The following is a 20,063-nucleotide window of genomic DNA, read 5'->3' on the forward strand; positions in this document are numbered from 1 at the left end:
AGGACTTGTATTCAGGATTGCAGAAAACCCTTATACATCAACTAGAAAGACAGGACAAACCAATTTTTTAAATAGGCGCTTTGGAAGAGGATATACAAAGGTCCAAAAAACATGAGAAAGTGTTCAATATCATTAGTCATCAGGGACATGAAATAAAAGCCAAATGAGCTATCAGCATATACACACTTAAATGACTGAAAAAAGAAAACTTAACAATACCAAGTGTTACTACGGATGGGGGACAACTGGAACTCTCATACGCTGCTTGGTGGGAAATTGATACAGGTACTCTGGAAAACTGATTGACAGGATCTAACAAAGGCAAACAACATGTATGCCACAACCCAGAAAATTCCACTCATATGTATATGAACAGAAATGCATACTTATGGATCCAAAAGTCATGTGAGGGTCTGGCACGGTGGCTCATACCTGTAATCCCAACACTTTGGGAGGTCTGGGTGGGTGGATCACCTGAGGTCAGGAGTTCAAGACCAGCCTGACCAACATGGTGAAACACTGTCTCTACCAAAAATACAAAAAAAATTAGCCAGGCGTGGTGGTGCATGCCTGTAATCCCAGCTACTTGGGAGGCTGAGGCAGGAGAATTGCTTGAACCTGGGAGACAGAGGTTGCGGTGAGCCGAGATCATGCTATTGCACTCCAACCTGGGCAACAAGAGTAAAACTCTGTCTCAAAAAACAAAAAAAAAGTCATGTGGGGATATTCTTAGAAAGTGGCAAGCATGAGCCTTCTGGCTGGGCGCGGGTGGCTCACGCCTGTAATCCCAGCACTTTGGGTGGCCGAGGCGGGTGGATCACAAGGTCAGGAGATCGAGACCATCCTGGCCAACATAAGTGACCCTGTCTCTACTAAAAATACAAAAATTAGCTGGGTGTGGTGGTGTGTGCCTGTAGTGCCAGCTACTCAGGAGGCTGAAGCAGGAGAATCGCTTGAACCCAGGAGGCAGAGGTTGCAGTGAGCTGAGATCACACCACTGTACTCCATCCAGCCTGGCAACACAGTGAGAACCCGTCTCAAAAAAGAGAAAAAGAAATTGGCAAGCAAGCATGAGCCTTCTGGGATGCTGGAAACATTCCAAGTAAAGTATCTGGATCTCAGTGGTGGTTTCACAGATGTGTGTGCTTATAAAAATTCACTGAGGCCAGGCACGGTGGCTCACGCCTGTAATCCCAGCCCTTTGGGAGGCCGAGGCAGGCGGATCACAAGGTCAAGAGATCGAGACCATCCTGACCAACATGGTGAAACTCTGTCGCTACTAAAAATACAAAAAGTAGCTGGGCGTAGTGGCGCACGCCTATAGTCCCAGCTACTCAGGAGGCTGAGGCAGGAGAATTGCTTGAACCCGGGAGGCGGAGGTTGCAGTGAGCCGAGATCGTGCCACCACACTCCAGCCTGGGCAACAGAGCGAGACTCCATCTCCAAAAAAAAAAAAAAAAAAAAAAATCACTGAGCCAAAGATTTGTGCATTTTACTACTATGTACACTGTACCTCAAAAAAAACTGAGAAAGAATATTGTTACCAATAAACAGGACTGAGGAATGGAAAACCTGATGACAACAGAGTTTCTTAGAAAATACAACTTCGGAAAACCAACTTCAAAAAAAATCCCAGAAAACCCGAATAAACCTCAAATCATTAAAGAAATTGAAATTAGTTCTTAAAAACCTCCTCAAAATAGCCGGGCATGGTGGCACACACCTGTGGTCTCAGCTACTAGGGAAGCTGAGGTGGGAGGATTGCTTGAGCCCAGGAGGTCGAGGCTGCAGTGAGCCAAGATTGCAACACTACATCCCAGCCTGGGCAACGAAGTAAGACCCAGTCTAAAAAAAAAAATCTCCTCACAAAACCCAAAACATTAGGTCTAGTTTTATAAGGAAATGCTATCCAATTTCAAGGAACAATCTCCATTTTTTGACAGAGTCTTGCTCTGTCACCCAGGCTGGAGTGCAGTGCATGACCTTGGCTCACTGCAACCTCTGCCTCCCAGGCTCAAGCAATTCTGCCTCAGCCTCCAAGAAGCTGGGACCTACAGGTCCCACCACACACGGCTAATTTTTGTATTTTTAATACAGATGGGGTTTTACCATGTTAGCCAGGCGGGTCTTGAACTCCTGACCTCAGGTGACCCAACTCCATCAGCCTCCCAAAGTGCTGGGATTACAGGCATGAGCCACCGTGCCCAGCCACAATCTCCATTTTATACAAAGTTCTAGAGAGCAGAAAAACAGGGAAAGGTCCTAAACTTATTTTATGAAACTGGTATAATGTAAACACAAAAACCAGGCAGGGACAGTATGAGAAATTGGAGGCCAATTAATAGATTTTTCTCAACTAATATACCATACTGACTGATTAACAGAGAAAATAATGCAATAGGCTGGGCATGGTGGCCCATGCCTGTAATTTTAGCACTTTCGGAGACCAAGCAGGAGGATAACTTGAGCCTAGGAGTTAGACCAGGCTGGGCAAATAGGAAGAGCCTGTCTCTAAAAATAATAAAAATAAAAATTAGCCAGACATGGTGGCACATGCCTGTGGTCCCAGCTGTTTGGGAAGCTGAGGTATTAAGATGGTTTGGGCCCAGGAGATCGAAGCTGCAGTGAGCCATAACCATATACCACTGCAGTCCAGCCTGGGCAACAGAGTGAGACCCTGTCTCAAAAACAAAAAAACAAACAAAAAGAATGCAATAGATACAGAAAAACCATTCAGTAACATTTAACTCATCGTTATTAAAAATAACTTTCAAAAAGGTGTCCTCCAACAACCCAAAGGAAACATCCCGCAATAATAAAATCTTAGAAACAGTTCCTTTAATGGAATTAACAAATATATACACGATTACTACTTCTATGAAACACTATATTTTTGCTTTTCAGTCACTGCAAAAAAAAATGGGGAAAATAAAGATACTAAGACTAGAAGAAAAGCCATAATTTGCAGACGATATGACTGCCTACAGATGAAGTATTAAAATTAGTAAGTGCTCTATTAAGACTGCCCATTACTTGATCAACATGAAAGTTGTCTTCCCATGTACCAGCAAGTAGCAGCTAGGAAATGAAAGTTTTAAAAATAGGTAGGGCGCAGTGGCTCACGTCTGTAATCCCAACACTTTGGGAGGCTGCGGCGGGCAGATTGCTCAATTATAGTTTTATAATTGCACAATTATAGTTTTCCACAGGAAGACTCAAAGTGGTAAAAATGACAATTCCCCAGAAAATAATCTAAAAATTTAGTGTATTTTAATAAGCATTCTATCAGGATTTGCCTTGAAACTTAACCTATCTGCAGAATATTTCATTGTAAAAATGCATCATTTATTGTTATTTCATATTGTTGTACACTTAAGATTAATTGCAGTTTTTGTAAACTTCAACGTCCTCAGTGCATACCCATAATTTTTTTTTAGGATAAATTCCTATAAGAAGAATTGCTGAGTCAAAGGGCAGAAGCACTGTTAAGACTTTTGACTGGAATTCCCATGTTGTACACTCAAACATTTACTGAACGATTGACAATGTAGTATCTATTAATGTGATGGGTAAAAAAAATTCTCTAGGTTTACACAGCATCTCTTTCATCACTTTTTTTTTCCAGATTTGCCATTTGTTTTTTAATTTTATTGGTGGTTCTTTACTTTCTCCACCTGCAATTCACTGATACCATTTTCACATGGTTAGCCATCATTTTGAATATTTCATATCTTCTCAAATGATCTGCATATTATTTTATCACATACTAAAATGCTAAATATCAGGTAGTGGTCCTGTGTCTAGATTTTATTCTGTCTCACTTTTTTCTGTCTAGCTATTCCTACGTTAATAATGTGCTGTTGTAAAAATTCTAGCATTAAATATTTTACTACCTCATAGGGAAATCCCTCCTTATTTCCTTAGCTATTCTCAAGCATTTACTCCTTTCAAAATAAATTTAGAATTATTTTATCAAGCATTAAAATCTCAATTCTGATTAAAGTCATGTTGAATTTATATATGAGGGGAATTTATATTTTTATTATGTTGAGTCTTCCCTTCCTTATGCACATGTCATTTGCAGCTCACTGGAAAAAAGCATAGGAAAATCTGACCTCTATGGAAGAAGGAAAGATCATAAAACATCTTTATAAAGATTATAGCCTAGTGTGGTGGCATGCACTTGTGGTCCCAGTTACTTAGGAGGCTGAGGTAGGAGGAATGCGTGAGCCCAGGAGTTCAAAGCTGTAGTATGCTACAAACATGCCTGTAAATAGCCACTACACTCCAGCCTGGGCAACAGAGCAAGACCCTGTCTCTAAAAAAAAAAAAAAAAAAACATTGAAAAGAAATTCAACTTTTAAAAGGGGTACACTGATAAATTAGCCCATAATTCCCTCATTTTTATACTGCTACAGCATTTTTTTTTTTTGAGACAGGTGAGTCTCACCATGTCACCCAGGCTGCAGTGCAGTGGCGTGATCTTGGCTCACTGCAACCTCCGCCTCCTGGGTTCAAGCAATTCTTCTGCCTCAGCCTCTCGAGTAGCTGGGACTATAGGCATGTACCACCATGCCTGGCTAATTTTTCTATATTTAGTAGAGATCGGGTTCACCATGTTGGATAGGCTGGTCTTGAACTCCTGGTCTCAAGTGATCCACCTGCCTCAGCCTCCCAAAGTGCTAAGATTACAGGCATGAGCCACTGCGCCTGGCTGCTACAGCATTTTGAAGAGTGTATTATATCATAACCAGACATGGTGGCTAACACACCTCTAGTTACAAGCACTTTGGGAGGGTGAGGCAGGAAGATCACTTGAGCCTGGGAGTTTGAGACCAGCCCGGACAATATAGTTAGACCCCATCGCTACAAAAAATAAAAAAAAATTTAGCTGAGCATGGTGGCATGCACCTGTGTGGCCCCAGCTACTTGGAAGACTGAGATGGGAGGATCACTTGAGCCAAGGAGTTAAGGCTACTGCAGCGAGCCCTGATTGCACCACTGCATTCCAGCGTGGGTGACAGGGCAAGACTATCCTGGGGGAGCTGGCAGCAGGCGGGTGGGGGCGGGGGCGGTGTGGAAAGAGTATGTTCTATCATAAGTACTTCTTTCTTCATCGTCCGCTTTTAGCAAAATATCTAAGAACTCTAACCAAAATTGAAAAATTACTGAGCTAAATTCTCAATAAATATCAGCTCTGCTACTTAACCAGCTGGGTGACTTTGGCAAGCCATAATCTCCTATTACTGTTCCAGATAAAATGAGAGCTTCTGTGCAGATGATCTTCAAAGTCTAAAGAACTTCTAATAGTGATCTCTATGTTCCCTAAATGCTGTATCTACTCAACTAATTTTTAGTCAAAGGAAATTACACAGGATTATTTTTTGGCCTACATTTTCTATTTCACTTCAACTTTAAAAAATTAAAGAACCTCACAACTTAACTGTGAACCATATAGATCATCCTGAAGTTTACCTTTTGTCCTCGTTTTATTGGCTGCACAGCTGCAACATTTTTGCTTGTGTTCTGATGAGTTTCAATGTGTATAGTACTTTCTTTTTCTTTATCCTTTCCCTCTAACACTTCCAAATCTCCTGAGTCACTTGGAAGTTTTTTCTTTTTCATTTCCCTGAATAAAAAAGATATGGAAACATTTCATTCTTACAATTTGAAATTCTTAGTGCCCTAAAAAAGTTCCATGGGAAAGGCACATATACAGTATATAAATGGTCATGGCTTCTGCTTCACTTGATAATCACCAAGTTAGAAAATACAAAGATGCTCAAAATCATCATGTGGGAAAAAGATGAAAGTTTTTCATCTCTCATGGATTTATCCTTCTTTCCATCATCCAAGCTCAACATATTGTCACCCCTGACTCATCCTTACTCACTAGGCACATTTTGCCCCTGAACACCTTGATGGCCAGGCACTGGGATCTGTAGTCTTTGTACCAACATAGCGTTGGCAGGTCTTAGGCATTCAATAAAACATCTGTTGACTGGTTGGTTGACTAAATGGATTAAAAAACACACAGGTTAAGAAGGAAGGGTAAATTTTATTACTGTGGTATTCTTCTTTCTGTTCCCAATGCCAACGTCTTAGTTCAGGTCCTCATTACATCCCACCCAGACTTCCTCCAGAGTCTACATACTCTGAATTTTTTTTTTTTTAAAACGGAGTTTGTGCCACCACACCCAGTTAACTTTGTATTTTTAGTAGATGTGTGGTTCCACCATGTTGGTCAGGCGGGTCTCGAACTTCTGACCTCAGGTGATCTATTCGCCTCGGCCTCCCAAAGTGCTGGGATTACAGGCGTGAGCCACCACACCCGGCCATTAACTTCTATATTAATCTTCCTTAATCATTTGCCTATGTCACATTGTCTTCGTATCACTTTAAAGGGTACAGTCCAAAATCCTTAGCTTTTAAGTACTCCACTTTTAGTCCAAATTTACTTCTCCAATCATATCATCTACCATTTAATACACAAACTTTCTCTTCCTTCCAACTCAGTCTATTTATCATTTCCCCAAAGCACTATGCATATTATCCCAAAGAAGCACTCCCCTTTGTTAATGCTAATTCTTCTTGGAGTCTCCCTCCTTCATTTACTTAACTGCTAACATATCTTTTAAGGTGTACTTCTGATGTTATTTCCCCAAACATCTGAACTCACAGCAATCTCTTACTCTTGAACTACTTTATCACTTTCAGACACTATTTACATATTTATGACTACTTCCTGAATCCAGGACTCAAAAGCCTCTTGAAGGCATGAGCTTTATACTTTACCTCTTTGTATACTCAGTAAGTATCTAGCACAGGGCTATGTGCTCAGTCTCTGTAATTGTTTAATCATTATCTTTCTCAAATGAAAAGGCTTTATTGTCCATTCCGTTCTAGGGCCTCTTCCTGGAGTGCTTTAGTTTTCTTAGTCTTTCCCACCCTACAGTAGTTGTTCCCTTCCCTTCCACCCTTCCCTTGCTTCTACTTGCTTCCTGAGACCTGCTATTAAAAAAAAAAAAAAAAAAAAAATTGGCCAGGCCCGGTGGCTCACACCTGTAATCCAGCACTTTGGGAGGCCAAGGTGGGTGGATCACGAGGTCAGAAGATCGAGACAATCCTGGCTAACACAGTGAAACCCCATCTCTACTAAAAACACGAAAACAAAATTAGCCGGGCGTGGTGACGGGTGCCTGTAGTCCCAGCTACCGGGGACGCTAAGGCAGGAGAATAGCATGAATCTGGGAGGCAGAGCTTGCAGTGAGCCAAGATCGCGGCCACTGCACTCCAGCCTGGGCCACAGAGCAAGACTCTGTCTCAAAAAAAACAAAAAACAAAAAATCAAGTCTTCTACCTTACATAAAACTTACTTAATTTCAGGTATTCATATTTATTCCTGACAATATCACCCTAGAACTAGTCTATGTAATACACTGAAATCATTATTGTACACATTTATGTAATAAAAGGTCTTATTAGAGCAAGTCCTCAAACAACATCATTTCATTCAACATCGTTGTTATAACTTTAATGAGAACAAAATTGATTCCTGGCCACGGCTACCATCTGTGCAGAGTTTACATGTTTTCCCCATGTCTGTGTGGGTTTTCACCAGGTACTCAGGTTTTCTCTCACATCCCAAAATGCGCATGTCAGGTTAACTGGCGTGTGTAAATTATCCCAGCATGAGTGAGTGCAGGTACGTGTGCCCTGCAATGGAATGACATCCTGTTCTGGGTTGGTTCTGGCCTTTTGCCCTGACCTGCCAGGATAGGCTCTAGCCACCAATGACCCTTAACTGGAATAAGCGGTTGAAAAATGAATGAATGAATGAATGACTTAATAAAAATGATTGTCAAAAATTCATAAACTATAGTCATACAAATGTACAACAATCAACCATGTAGTATGAAAGTGCTGAATGAATGTGCCACATTTTTGGTTTTGAACCTCATGGTAGTAGGAGGTACTCTACAATTTTCACTTTGCAAATAGTCCTTGATTTAACCCACTACCACTACAACTGCCATCACTCATTGATTTACCAAAAATTGGGTAAATAATTATCTTGCTCACTTTCATTAATCTTTCTTAAATATATGTACAGTTTACATTTATTTTAATGTTTAATATTAGAAGAGTTTTCGGTCTTTATTTAGAAGCTTGGTGATGGTTTTGTGACCAAAAATATGCCAGAGGAACTTAATTCTTGTTTATATCAATTAGCCCATGGCAAAACTGGTTTCATTACACACTGTTTCCCTTAAGTCCAAGTTTCCAAGAACCTATTGAAAATGTTAAGTGGGCCAGGCGCGGTGGCTCAAGCCTATAATCCCAGCACTTTGGGAGGCCAAAGCGGGTGATCACGAGGTCAGAAGATCAAGACCATCCTGGCTAACACGGTGAAACCCCGTCTCTACTAAAAATACAAAAAATTAGCCGGGCATGATGGTGGGCGCCTCTCGTCCCAGCTACTCGGGAGGCTGAGGCAGGAGAATGGCGTAAACCCAGGAGGTGGGGCTTGCAGTGAGCCGAGATCATGCCACTGCACTCCAGCCTGGGCGACAGAGCGAGACTCCATCTCAAAAAAAAAAGAAAATGTTAAGTGAAGGCCGGGCACAATGGCTCATGTCTGTAATCCCAGCACTTTGGGCAGCCAAGGTGGGAGGATCACTTGAGCCCAGGAGTTCAAGACCAGCCTGGGCAACATGATGAAACCCTGTCTCTACAAAAAATATAAAAATTTTTGTAGTGGCATGCGCCTGTAGTCCCAGCTACTCGGGAGGCTGAAGCAGGAGACTGCCTGAGCCTGGGAGTTTGAGGCTGCAGTGAGCCATGACTGCGCCATAGCACTCCAGCCTGAGCAACAAAGCGAGACTCTGTTTCAAAAAAAAAAAAGAAAAAATGTTAAGTGAGGACTTACTCTACTAGGTCTATTTCATTGATTATAGTTACAGATTAGGGCCCTTAAACAGAAAAATGTATTAGAGCTTAATATTAAAAACTAAAAATTTGTGCTAAATCTTGGTAAATTCAATGAAGGAAGTCTTTAAACAGCTAAGTAATCTGTGGTAGCTGAGCTATCAATTAAAAAAGAAAGAAAAACATGCTTTTTAGTTAATTAACACAGATGTGTTTACCTTCTTTCCTTGGCTGACAAATGTCTCCGGCTCTGTGATTTACTGTCACTCTATTAAAACAAAAAAACAAGCAAATGCAAATATCACTGCTATTAACTTTTTTGAAAAGTAGTATTAAAAAGTAGAAAATTATTCACTGAGAATAGGATGTTCTTCATAAAACTGAAAATAGCTTACAGAATTAGAAGATTCCTCTTTTGAAGCCAATTTCTGGATGGACCTATGAAAATAAACAGAAGGGAGTCTCTACTATCCTGTAAAAGACATTCATTTACAAAGTCCCAAAACATTCCCATATCATACTCTTAAGTACTGGCAATCCAACAAATTTTCAAATGTGGAAAGTGAGAAAAACATACAACCAAATTGCTCCTCTCTCCACACTTCCATATACATTTTTAAATAGGTAACGTGTATTGAAAACTTACTGTGTGTCAGGCACTGCCAGATGGTATACACGCATAAAACCTTCACCAAATCCCTATGAAAGGGATACCATTCTGTTTTCACCAAGAAGGAAACTAAAGCTTAAACACAAAGTAATTTTCCCAAGGACACACCCTAAGACCCAATACTGGTCCGTCTGACTCCTAGACTGTTCTGAATTACCCCTACGTTAATTATGCATTTATAACTATGGACTATTCACCTGATGATCTGCAAAACATTATATAGACTAAAACACATTTCTTTGATGGAATTGCCTTTGTTATGTTTTTAGCATTTATAACCATTTACTTGTTTCTATTTGGATCTAGTTTGGCCACTCTATATGCACTGTATTTTTCTACCCTGGTCCTGGGAATTTCTTTGCAGAGAGACCCAATCAAATGTTGAAAAAGTATTAAGACAATGGAGGGTAAAAGTACTGATGTCAATCTTGGTATATCTTTGTAAGGATTACCTCATCATCATTCTCAGCTTACACAATAATATGTAACATTTTATTTTTTAATTACCTTTGGGGTTGAAGGTGAGACAAGTCAATGGTAGTATCAGGATAATTTAATGTCTCTTCCCCTTCATCCTTCATTTCACCAACAGAATCCTGATCTTTTCTAACCTCTTCATATTCTCCTTCATCTTCAGAGCTTTCTTCCTGAATGAGCTCCTCATTTAGTTCATCTCTACCACTCTGAAGAGTGATATCCTCTTGGTCAACCTGAGTCACGAGTTCTACTTCCACAGGAGGAGTTTCATGTTCTTCTTTATCCTCATCACTGCTAGTGTCACCTCCATCTGTAGAATTTTCATAAGGAAAGTCAGTGTGGGACTACCAACCAAGCCAGGTGATTTCCTAAAAATGTCATAAAAATATTCCACTGTTTCTCCCATATTTCTCCAAAAAATCAACAGAAAAGTGCCTGATCATTCCCAAAGGGTACTCTTAGACAAAAGAATAACCTGTATCATGAATAGGTTGAACTAAATGATCTCCACAATCCTTTACCACAATAAATTTCTTGGACATTGCTACCCTTTCAACAATGAAAACCACAACCCTGCCTTAGTTGGGTATTTCCAAAAAGCAAGACAGCAAAATTAGTTGCATAACTTTTGCTGCTTTTATTATAATTTGCACATAAAAACTTAAATACATATTATATAACGCCCACATAGCAGGTGCTCATTCTTCTGCAAAAGGAACACTGTCTAATAGTAGTAACAGGGTCTACTGCCTCACCTGCAAAATGAGACGCCACCACTCATCTGACAAGGATGGTTGTGAGAATAGAAAATAATGTAAATAGGCCAGGCGCAGTGGCTCATGCCTGTAATCCCAGCACTCTGGGAGGCCGAGGCAGGTGGATCACGAGGTCAGGAGTACAAGACCAGCCTGGCCAAGATGGTGAAACCCCGTCTCTACTAAAAATACAAAAATTAGCCAGGGGTGGTGGCAGGCGCCTGTAATCCTAGCTACTTGGGAGGCTGCGGCAGAAGAATTGCTTGAACCTGGGCGGCAGAGGTTGCAGTGAGCCAAGATCACGCCACTGCACTCCAGCCTGGTGACAGACTGAGGCTCCGTCTCGGGGGGGAGAAAAAAAAAGAAAAGAATGTAAATAAGGCACTTTATACAGTCCCAGGGAAATAGTGAGCCTCAATCAACAGAATCTTGCAGCACAACAGTAATAGTAAATGAAACAATGCAATATTACCTGTAAAAAGGAATGACCTTAGCAGAGAGAATAACTACAAAAGTAGTTTGTTTAGTGGGAATATTTTCCCTAGTTCCCTCAGGTAGCAGGTGAATTTATTCCAGCAACTATAATTGCTCTCTACTTGAAACAAATATTTTATTAAATCAAGCCAAATTTCATGAGACACTGCACTTTATAAATTCATCTATCACTTGTAATTCCTAAACCCAAAACTAAATGCTAATCCACATTTACCTAAGTCTATCTTTGTTAAACACATTTATGCATTACCCATTAAATACTGAAGTCTCACTATATAAACATACATTAAAGTATGTTAGTATGGATCCAATTAAATACTTTTTTTTTTTTTTCGGAGACAGGGTCTCATTCTGTGGCCCAGGCTGGAGTGCAGTGGCAGTGGCGTGATCTAGGCTCACTGTAACCTCTGCCTCCCAGGTTCAAGCAATCCTTCCACCTCAGCCTCTTCAGTAGCTGGGACTACAGGCGCTCACAATGCCTGGCTGATTTTTTTGGTAGAGATGGGGTTTTGCCACGTTGCCCAGGCTGGTCTCAAACTCCTGAGCTCAAGCAATCCACCTGCCTCGGACTCCCAAAAGTGCTGGGATTACAGGCATGAGTCACAATGCCCGGCCTGATAAATACTTTTAAATTCACTAGAATAAGTATATTTAGCATTTCCAAAAAAAAAAAAATTCAGTAAAACAGCACGTACTTTGGGTTTTTGGGGTTTTTTTTGAAATTTAGAGTATCCCAAAAGAGACATGATCTTCTAAGGATTTAGAAGCAAAACTAGGTAACAGAAAACATCACAAGCTAATTTCTTAAAATCTATAAACTACCTAATTGTTCCATTTCCTCTGATATGAGTTCACTTGTGCAACTTGCCAGTGTCTCCATGTCTTCATCCTGTACTCTGACTTTTCGTTCACCCCGATGTCTCCAAACACAAGACTCATCTACCTAAAGAAATAGTTATTTTTCAGTGACGGAGCTTCAGACAAGACTAATGAAAATCAGGAAAAAAATAAACAAACAACCAAGAAGCTGAAGAGTACCTTAAAAAGGAAGCTAAACCCCATCATTAGATATGAGGGAGGAAGAAAATTCTTTTTTCCTACAAAAGATAATGTACATTAATGCTTTAAAAATCAGTTTTCTCCACTTTTTGCTTGTAAACCAAAAAAAAATTAGTGTCAGATGACACTAATGGTCATATCCATTTTGTCTTTTACCATGTCAAGAATAACATTTCCCATTTATAGAACTGGGCAGTATGTATAGGAACAGTTATTAAGAAGAAAAAAATATACACACTTGCTCTGACACTCTGGGTCAGTCAGACCCTGAATATTCTATTTTCAGAAATAAGTTCAGGCTATACTTTCTTACCCTTATAACTAAACTATGTGAAAGTGCACTGCCCTCAATAAAAATATACACGAAGAAGATATGACAAACACTAAACTTGTCACACCAAGGCAAAAATTTCTTTACTTCATAGCAGACTTCATATAGGAAATCCGAGTAATTCGTTTCTGTTCTAAGAGTATTTGTAAACTGTCCTCAAACCTGTCTCCATAATCCATTGACAAGTCTAGCGATATTTTTCCTGTCAAGACATTACCTCTTATCATGAAGCTTCCTGTTGTCAAATATTCTCCAGTTGGTGCTGTTTTAGATACCTGAAGAATACAATAATACATTATATTCTTATTTAAAAAAATACTCTGGTTTTCTTTTTCCACTTGAGGAGAAAGTAAAGTCAGAGTCAAGTAAGCCACACTGTCTTCTGAAAAGTTTATAATTTCGTATAAATTCTCAATACTAAAGGGAAAGATACCCCTTTAATGACAGATAAGCCTTTGGAAGTAACAAAGGAAAAAACAAAGAATCCACTACATCAATAATTTTCTTTTTTTTTTTTTGAGATGAAGTCTCACTCTGTTGCCCAAGCTGAAGTACAGTGGCACAATCTCGGCTCACTGCAACCTCCACCTCCTGGGTTCAAGCAATTCTCCTGCCTCAGCCTCCTGAGTAGATGGGACTACAGGCACGCACCACCATGCCCGGCTGATTTTTGTATTTTTAGTAGAGACGGGGTTTCACTATGTTGGCCAGGCTGGTCTTGAACTCCTAACCTCGTGATCCGCCTGCCTTGGCCTCCCAAAATGCTGGGATTACAGGCGTGAGCCACCATGCCCAGCAATAATTTTCAAATGCCATGGATGACAGCCAGAACTGGTCCACTCATCTCTTCCAGCATGACATGTAATGAGAAAACTAAGGATAGGTTAATGAGCTTATCATAAAGCTATGTTTACTAAAACAAAGCTCTATTTATTAAATAAAATCCTTGTCTAAGATACTGTTTTTGATAATAAAGTTTTGCTTTTTTTTTTTTTTTTTTGAGACAGAGTCTCGCACTGTCACCCAGGCTGGAGTGCAGTGGCCCAATCTTGGCTCACTGCAATCTCCACCTCCCAGGTTCCAGAGATTCTCCTGCCTCAGCCTCCCAAATAGCTGGGATTAAAGGTGTGCACCACCACGCCCGGCTAATTTTTGTATTTTTTAGTAGAGAAGGGGTTTCACCATATTGGCCAGGCTGGCCTTGAACTCCTGACTTCATGATCTGCCCACCTTGGCCTCCTAAAGTGCTGGGATTACAGGCATGAGGCAAAAGTAACCTTTCTCTATATGAAATAGCAGATTTTTAAAAATATATCCTATTTTGGCAAAACAGAAAGTGAGTAAACTTATCCCATAATTAAAAAAAATTTGGGGCCAGGTACAGTGGCTCACACCTGTAATCCCAGCACTCTGGGAGGCTGAGGCAGGTGGATCGTGAGGTGAGGAGTTCAAGACCAGCCTGGCTAAGATGGTGAAACCCTGTCTCTACTAAAATTAGCCAGGCGTGGTGGTGGGTGCCTATAATCCCAGCTACTCAGGAGGTTGAGGCAGAGAATTGCTTGAACCCAGGAGGCGGAGATTGCAGTGAGCCGAGATCACGCCACTGCATTCTAGCCTGGGTAACAGAACAACACTCCATCTCATTTAAAAAAAAAAAAAAAAAAAAAATTATACATCTGTGAAACCCCCAAATCTTGAGAGTATCTTTATTAGTCATAGTTATTAAAATAGCAAGGGGCTGAGTGTGCTAGCTCACGCCTGTAATCCCAGCATTTTGGGAGGCAAAAGCAGGAGGATCACTTGAGGCCAGGAGTTTGAGACCAGCCTGGCCAACATGGCAAAACCCCATCTCTACAAAAATAGAAAAAGTAGCCAGGTATGGTGGGACACTCCTGTAGTCCCAGCTACTCAGGAGGCAGAGGCAGGAGAATCACTTGAACTCAGGAGGTGGAGGCTGCAGTGAGCTAAGACTGCGCCACTACACTCCAGCCTGGGCAACAGAGCAAGACTCCATCTCAAAACGAACAAACAAACACAAAAAACCAACAAGGGATTAAAAACACACTAAATTTCATTCTAAAAATTTCTTAATAAAAGAATTAAAATCACTTTTATAACAGCACTGAGGTAGCAATTTATTTTTTATTTTTATTTTTTTTTTAGTATTTATTGATCATTCTTGGGTGTTTCTCGGAGAGGGGGATGTGGCAGGGTCATAGGATAATAGTGGAGAGAAGGTCAACGTGAACAAAGGTCTCTGGTTTTCCTAGGCAGAGGTCCCTGCGGCCTTCCGCAGTGTTTGTGTCCCTGAGTACTTGAGATTAGGGAGTGGTGATGACTCTTAAGGAGCATGCTGCCTTCAAGCATCTGTTTAACAAAGCACATCTTGCACCGCCCTTAATCCATTTAACCCTGAGTTGACACAGGACATGTTTCCGAGAGCACGGGGTTGGGGGTAAGGTTATAGATTAACAGCATCCCAAGGCAGAAGAATTTTTCTTAGTACAGAACAAAATGGAGTCTCCTATGTCTACTTCTTTCTACACAAACACAGTAACAATCTGATCTCTCTTTCTTTTCCCCACATTTCCCCCTTTTCTTTTCGACAAAACCGCCATCGTCATCATGGCCCGCTCTCGATGGTCGCTGTCTCTTCGAAGCTGTTGGGTACACCTGCAGAAAGGCTGTCACTTTACACTTGGAAGATTGCACAGCGGCCAGGCAGAGGCACTCCTCATTTCCCAGACGGGGTGGCGGCCAGGCAGAAGCGCTCCTCACATCCCAGATGGGGCGGCCGGGCAGAGGCGCTCCTCACTTCCCCGATGATGGGCAGCCGGGCAGAGGAGCTCCTCACTTCCCAGACGGGGCGGCCGGGCAGAGACGCTCCTCACCTCCCAGACAGGGTGGCCAGGCAGAGGCGCTCCTCACTTCCTAGATGGGGCAGCCGGGCAGAGGCGCTCCTCACCTCCCAGACAAAGGGCAGCCGGGCAGAGGTGCTCCTCACATCCCAGACAATGGGCGGCCCGGCAGAGGCGCTCCTCACTTCCCAGACGGGGCGGCCAGGCAGAGGCGCTCCTCACTTCCCAGACGGGGCAGCCGGGCAGAGGCGCTCCCCACTTCCCAGACGGGGCAGCCGGGCAGAGGCGCTCCTCACTTCCCAGATGGGGCAGCCCGGCAGAGGCGCTCCTCACTTCCTAGACGGGACGGCCAGGTAGAGACGCTCCTCACATCCCAGACGGGGTGGTGGCCAGGCAGAGGCGCTCCTCACATCCCAGACGATGGGCGGCCAGGCAGAGACGCTCCTCACTTCCTAGACGGGGTGGCGGCCGGGCAGAGGCGCTCCTCATTTCCCATACGGGGCGGCCGGGCAGAGGGGCTCCTCACATCCCAGATGATGGGCGGCCAGGCAGAGATGCTCCTCACTTCCTAGACCGGGTGGCGGCCGGGCAGAGGCTGTAATCTTAGCACTTTGGGAGGCCAAGGCAGGCGGCTGGGAGGTGGAGGTTGTAGCGAGCCGAGATCACACCACTGCACTCCAGCCTGGGCAACATTGAGCATTGAGTAAGCGAGACTCCGTCTGCAATCTCAGCACCTCTGGAGGCCGAGGCGGGCAGATCACTCGAGGTCAGGAGCTGGAGACCAGCCCAGCCAACACGGCGAAACCCCGTCTCCACCAAAAATACACAAACCAGTCAGGCGTGGCGGCGCATGCCTGCAATACCAGGCACTCGGCAGGCCGAGGCAGGAGAATCACGGGAGCCCAAGGCAGGGAGGTTGCAGCGAGCCAAGATCAAGGCAGTACAGTCCAGCCTCGGCAACAGAGGGAGACCGTCGAAAGGAAGGAAGGAAGGAAGGGTGGTAGCAATTTATAATCCCCCTATATGACAACAGCACAGCACAGCATATAATAAATATAAAAAGATATAAAAATGAAACTAAATCTAAGGGAGTATAATGAAACTGAACTCTTTTTATCCTACTGTACAGCTTTAGGAACTTATAAAAGTACATCATCATCAATTATAATTCTCAAAAGTATGATAAGAAATCAATAGCAATGTGAGGTCAAATATGGAATGAAGTATCACCAAACAAAACAGCACTGGCCAGGCACCATGGCTCACGCCTGTAATCTCAGCACTTTGGGAGGCTGAGGCAAGAGGATCACTTAAGGTCAGAATTCAAGACCAGCCTGGCCAACATGGTGAAACCTCATTTCTACAAAGAAAAAAAAAAATGCAAAAAAAACCCAACAACATCATTAACCACAAAGAAGGGCAATTAATAAAAACAAGTGAATTTAAAAAACAAACGAACAGGATATGCCTACTTTTCTGGAAGGGCCCAAGAGAATTCAGAATATTCCAACAAAGATGAACACGAGAAAGGCCTTTTAGGTCAGTATGCCAATAATAATCAATAATAACTGGAACACTCTTTATCCTGTATAACTGTGTGGATCACTCTCTCTTCATTTACCTCTCTGCTCAAATCCTACCTTCCTAGAAAGGTTCCCCCAATACTTCATCCAAAACGGTATCCCCTATCACTCTCTATCCCCTTCCATGCTTTAAAAAATACTATTTCATAGCACTTATTACCTGACATTATGTACATATTTTCCTCTACCAAAAAAATGTTAGCTCTATTGAGCCTTGTCTGCTTTATTTACTTCTATACTCTCAAAATTTGGCACACAGTAGCTCTTAGCAAATTAAGAAAAAGGACAAGAGCCCTTATTACCTGATGATGGTACACCCACCAAGCACTAGTGATAACTCGTGCATCCCAAGCAGCACTGTAGCAAAGTGCCATTGTGCCAGCTTCAGTCAAGGTCCGTGGGGGGATGGGTTCTCCTGGAATAACAATGCATAATGTTTCAATACCAAAGTATGGACTTTCTCCAGAGCAAGATATGAAAATCACCTGCCGCATGACAGGGTCAATGATATCTCTTTTTTTTTTTTTTTTTTTTTTTGAGACGGAGTCTCGCTCTGTTGTTCTGGCTGGAGTGCAGTGGCGCAATCTCAGCTCACTGCAGTCTCCGCCTCCCGGGTTCAAGCAATTCTCTGCCTCAGCCTCCCAAGTAGCTGCAATTACCAGCGCCCGCCACCAGGCCCGGCTAAATTTTTGTATCTTTAGTAGAGATGGGGTTTCACCATCTTGGCCAGGCTGGTCTTGAACTCCTGACCTCGTGATCCACCCGCCTCAGCCTCCCAGAATGCTGGAATTACAGCCATGAGCCACCGAGCCCAGCTGGTCAATCATATATCTTAAATACTAATACATTTTTACTTCACCATTATAAAAAGTTACTATTTTAATTAAAAATGTATTTTTAATATTGCTATTTACAGAGAAAGCTTTTAAATGACCTACATAAATAAAACATGTCAGAGAAGAAATATCCTCTCACATCAATAATTCTAACTTCACTCCAGAAAAGATAATTTAGAGAAATCCATTTAAAGTTTGAAGACTTCCAAAATTAAAATAGATTGGCTGAATAATGAACATGAAGAGCATATATCAATAACATGTCCCTTATGGTTAGATTTCAAATATTTTTAAATTGGGGTACAATTCACATGCCATAAAATTCACCCCTTTAAAGTACACAATTCAATGGCTTTTTGTATATTCATAATGCTGTGTGACCATGACCATCAATACTATTTAATTCCAGAATATTTTCATCATCCAAGAAAAGAAACCCTATATTCATTAGCAGCCACTCCCCATTTTCTCCTCTGTACCCAGCCCCTGGCAATTACTAATCTATTTTCTGTCTCTATGGTTTTGCCTATTTTGGACGTTTTATACAAATATAATCATACACAGCATTTTAGGTTTGGCTTCTTTCACTTAGCTTAATGTTTTTCAAGGTTCATCCATGTTAAAAGCACATATAAGTATTTCTGTTCTTTGTAAGTCTGAATAATATTCCGTTATATGGATATACCACATTTTGTTTATTCATTAATTGAATGACATATGGATTGTTTCCATTTCTTGGCTATTATAAATAATGCTGCTATCAATATCTGCAAACAAGTTTTGTGTGGACACATACCGTTGCTTATCTTGGGTATATACCTAAGAGAGGAATTGCTGGGTCAATTATGTTTAACATTTTTTGGAACTGCCAAACCACTTCCCACAGCAGCTGTATCATTGTCCACTCCTACGAGCAGTATTCTATTTTCTCCACCATCATCACCAACACGTGTTATTGTTTTCTCCAGAATCATCACCAACACGTGTTAGTGGGTATAAAGTGGTATCTTGTGATTATTTTTTTTTTTTTTTTTGAGCCGGAGTCTCGCTCTTTTCGCCCCGGCTGGAGTGCAGTGGCACGATCTTGGCTCACTGCAACCTCCACCACCTGGGTTCAAGTAATTCTCCTGCCTCAGCCTCCTGAGTAGCTGGGATTACAGGCATGCACCACTACGCCCGGCTAATTTTTATATATATATATTTTTTTTTACTAGAGATGGGGTTTCACTATACTGGCCAGGCTGGTCTCAAACTCCTGACCTCAAGTGATCCACCTGCCTCTGCCTCCCAAAGTGCTGGGATTACATGCATGAGCCACAGCGCCTGACTGGTATCTTGTGGTTTTGATTTCAATTTTCCTAATGACTGATGATACTGAGAATCGTTTCATGTGATTGTTGGCCATTCACGTATCTTTGCAGAAATATCCATTCAAATCTCTTGCTCATTTTTCAGCTGGGTTACTTCCCTTTCTATTGTTGAAACTTAGGAATTCTTTGGACACTAGTCTCATCAGATAAATGATTTGCAAATATTTTCTCTTATTCTGTGGGTTGTCTTTTTACTTTCTTGATAATGTTCTTTGGATTAAGGTTTTATTTATTTATTTTATTTTTTGAGACAGAATTTCACTCATCGCCCAGGCTGGAGTGCAATGATGCCATCTCAGCTCACTGCAACCTTCACCTCTAGGGTCCAAGCGATTCTCCTGACTCAGCCTCCCAAGTAGCTTGGATCCCAAGTAGCTTGGTATGCCCGCCACCATACCAGGCTAATTTTTCATATTTTTCAGTTAAGACAGGGTTTCACCATGTTGGCCAGGCTGGTCTCGAACTCTTGACCTCAGGTGATCCACCTGCCTCAGCCTCCCAAAGTGTTGGGATTACAGGCATGAGCCACTGTGCCCGGGCTGAATTAAGGTTTTTAATTTTATGTCTAACTTACCTGTTTTTTGTTTGATTACTTATGATTTTGGTATCATATCTAAGAAATTACTGCATGATACAAGATCATGAAAATTTATGCCTTGTTTTCTTCTAGCAGCTTTATACTTCTGGCTTTTAAGTTTAGG

General features: G+C 41.8%; 2 protein-coding genes across 6 annotated transcripts in view; one reads left to right on the plus strand and one right to left on the minus strand.

Annotated features, from left to right (window-relative positions):
• The window catches only part of KLHDC2 (kelch domain containing 2), a 51,814-nt gene that overhangs the window by 22,556 nt on the left and 9,195 nt on the right, over nt 1–20,063 (plus strand). The window lies entirely within an intron of this gene.
• Nucleotides 1–20,063, minus strand: part of NEMF (nuclear export mediator factor) — a 73,547-nt gene that overhangs the window by 10,173 nt on the left and 43,311 nt on the right. For all 4 annotated transcript variants that reach the window (XM_063651195.1, XM_054447602.2, XM_054447603.2 and 1 more), the window contains 8 exons: nt 17,459–17,571; nt 12,933–12,990; nt 12,364–12,422; nt 12,148–12,268; nt 10,106–10,385; nt 9,324–9,366; nt 9,147–9,196; nt 5,476–5,629 (listed from right to left, as the gene is read on the minus strand). In XM_063651195.1, the coding sequence (XP_063507265.1) occupies nt 5,476–5,629; nt 9,147–9,196; nt 9,324–9,366; nt 10,106–10,385; nt 12,148–12,268; nt 12,364–12,422; nt 12,933–12,990; nt 17,459–17,571 (878 nt within the window). The remainder of the gene's footprint in view (nt 1–5,475; nt 5,630–9,146; nt 9,197–9,323; nt 9,367–10,105; nt 10,386–12,147; nt 12,269–12,363; nt 12,423–12,932; nt 12,991–17,458; nt 17,572–20,063) is intronic.

Source organism: Pongo pygmaeus, chromosome 15 (genome assembly GCF_028885625.2).
Source record: "Pongo pygmaeus isolate AG05252 chromosome 15, NHGRI_mPonPyg2-v2.0_pri, whole genome shotgun sequence".
Classification (NCBI taxonomy): domain Eukaryota; kingdom Metazoa; phylum Chordata; class Mammalia; order Primates; family Hominidae; genus Pongo; species Pongo pygmaeus.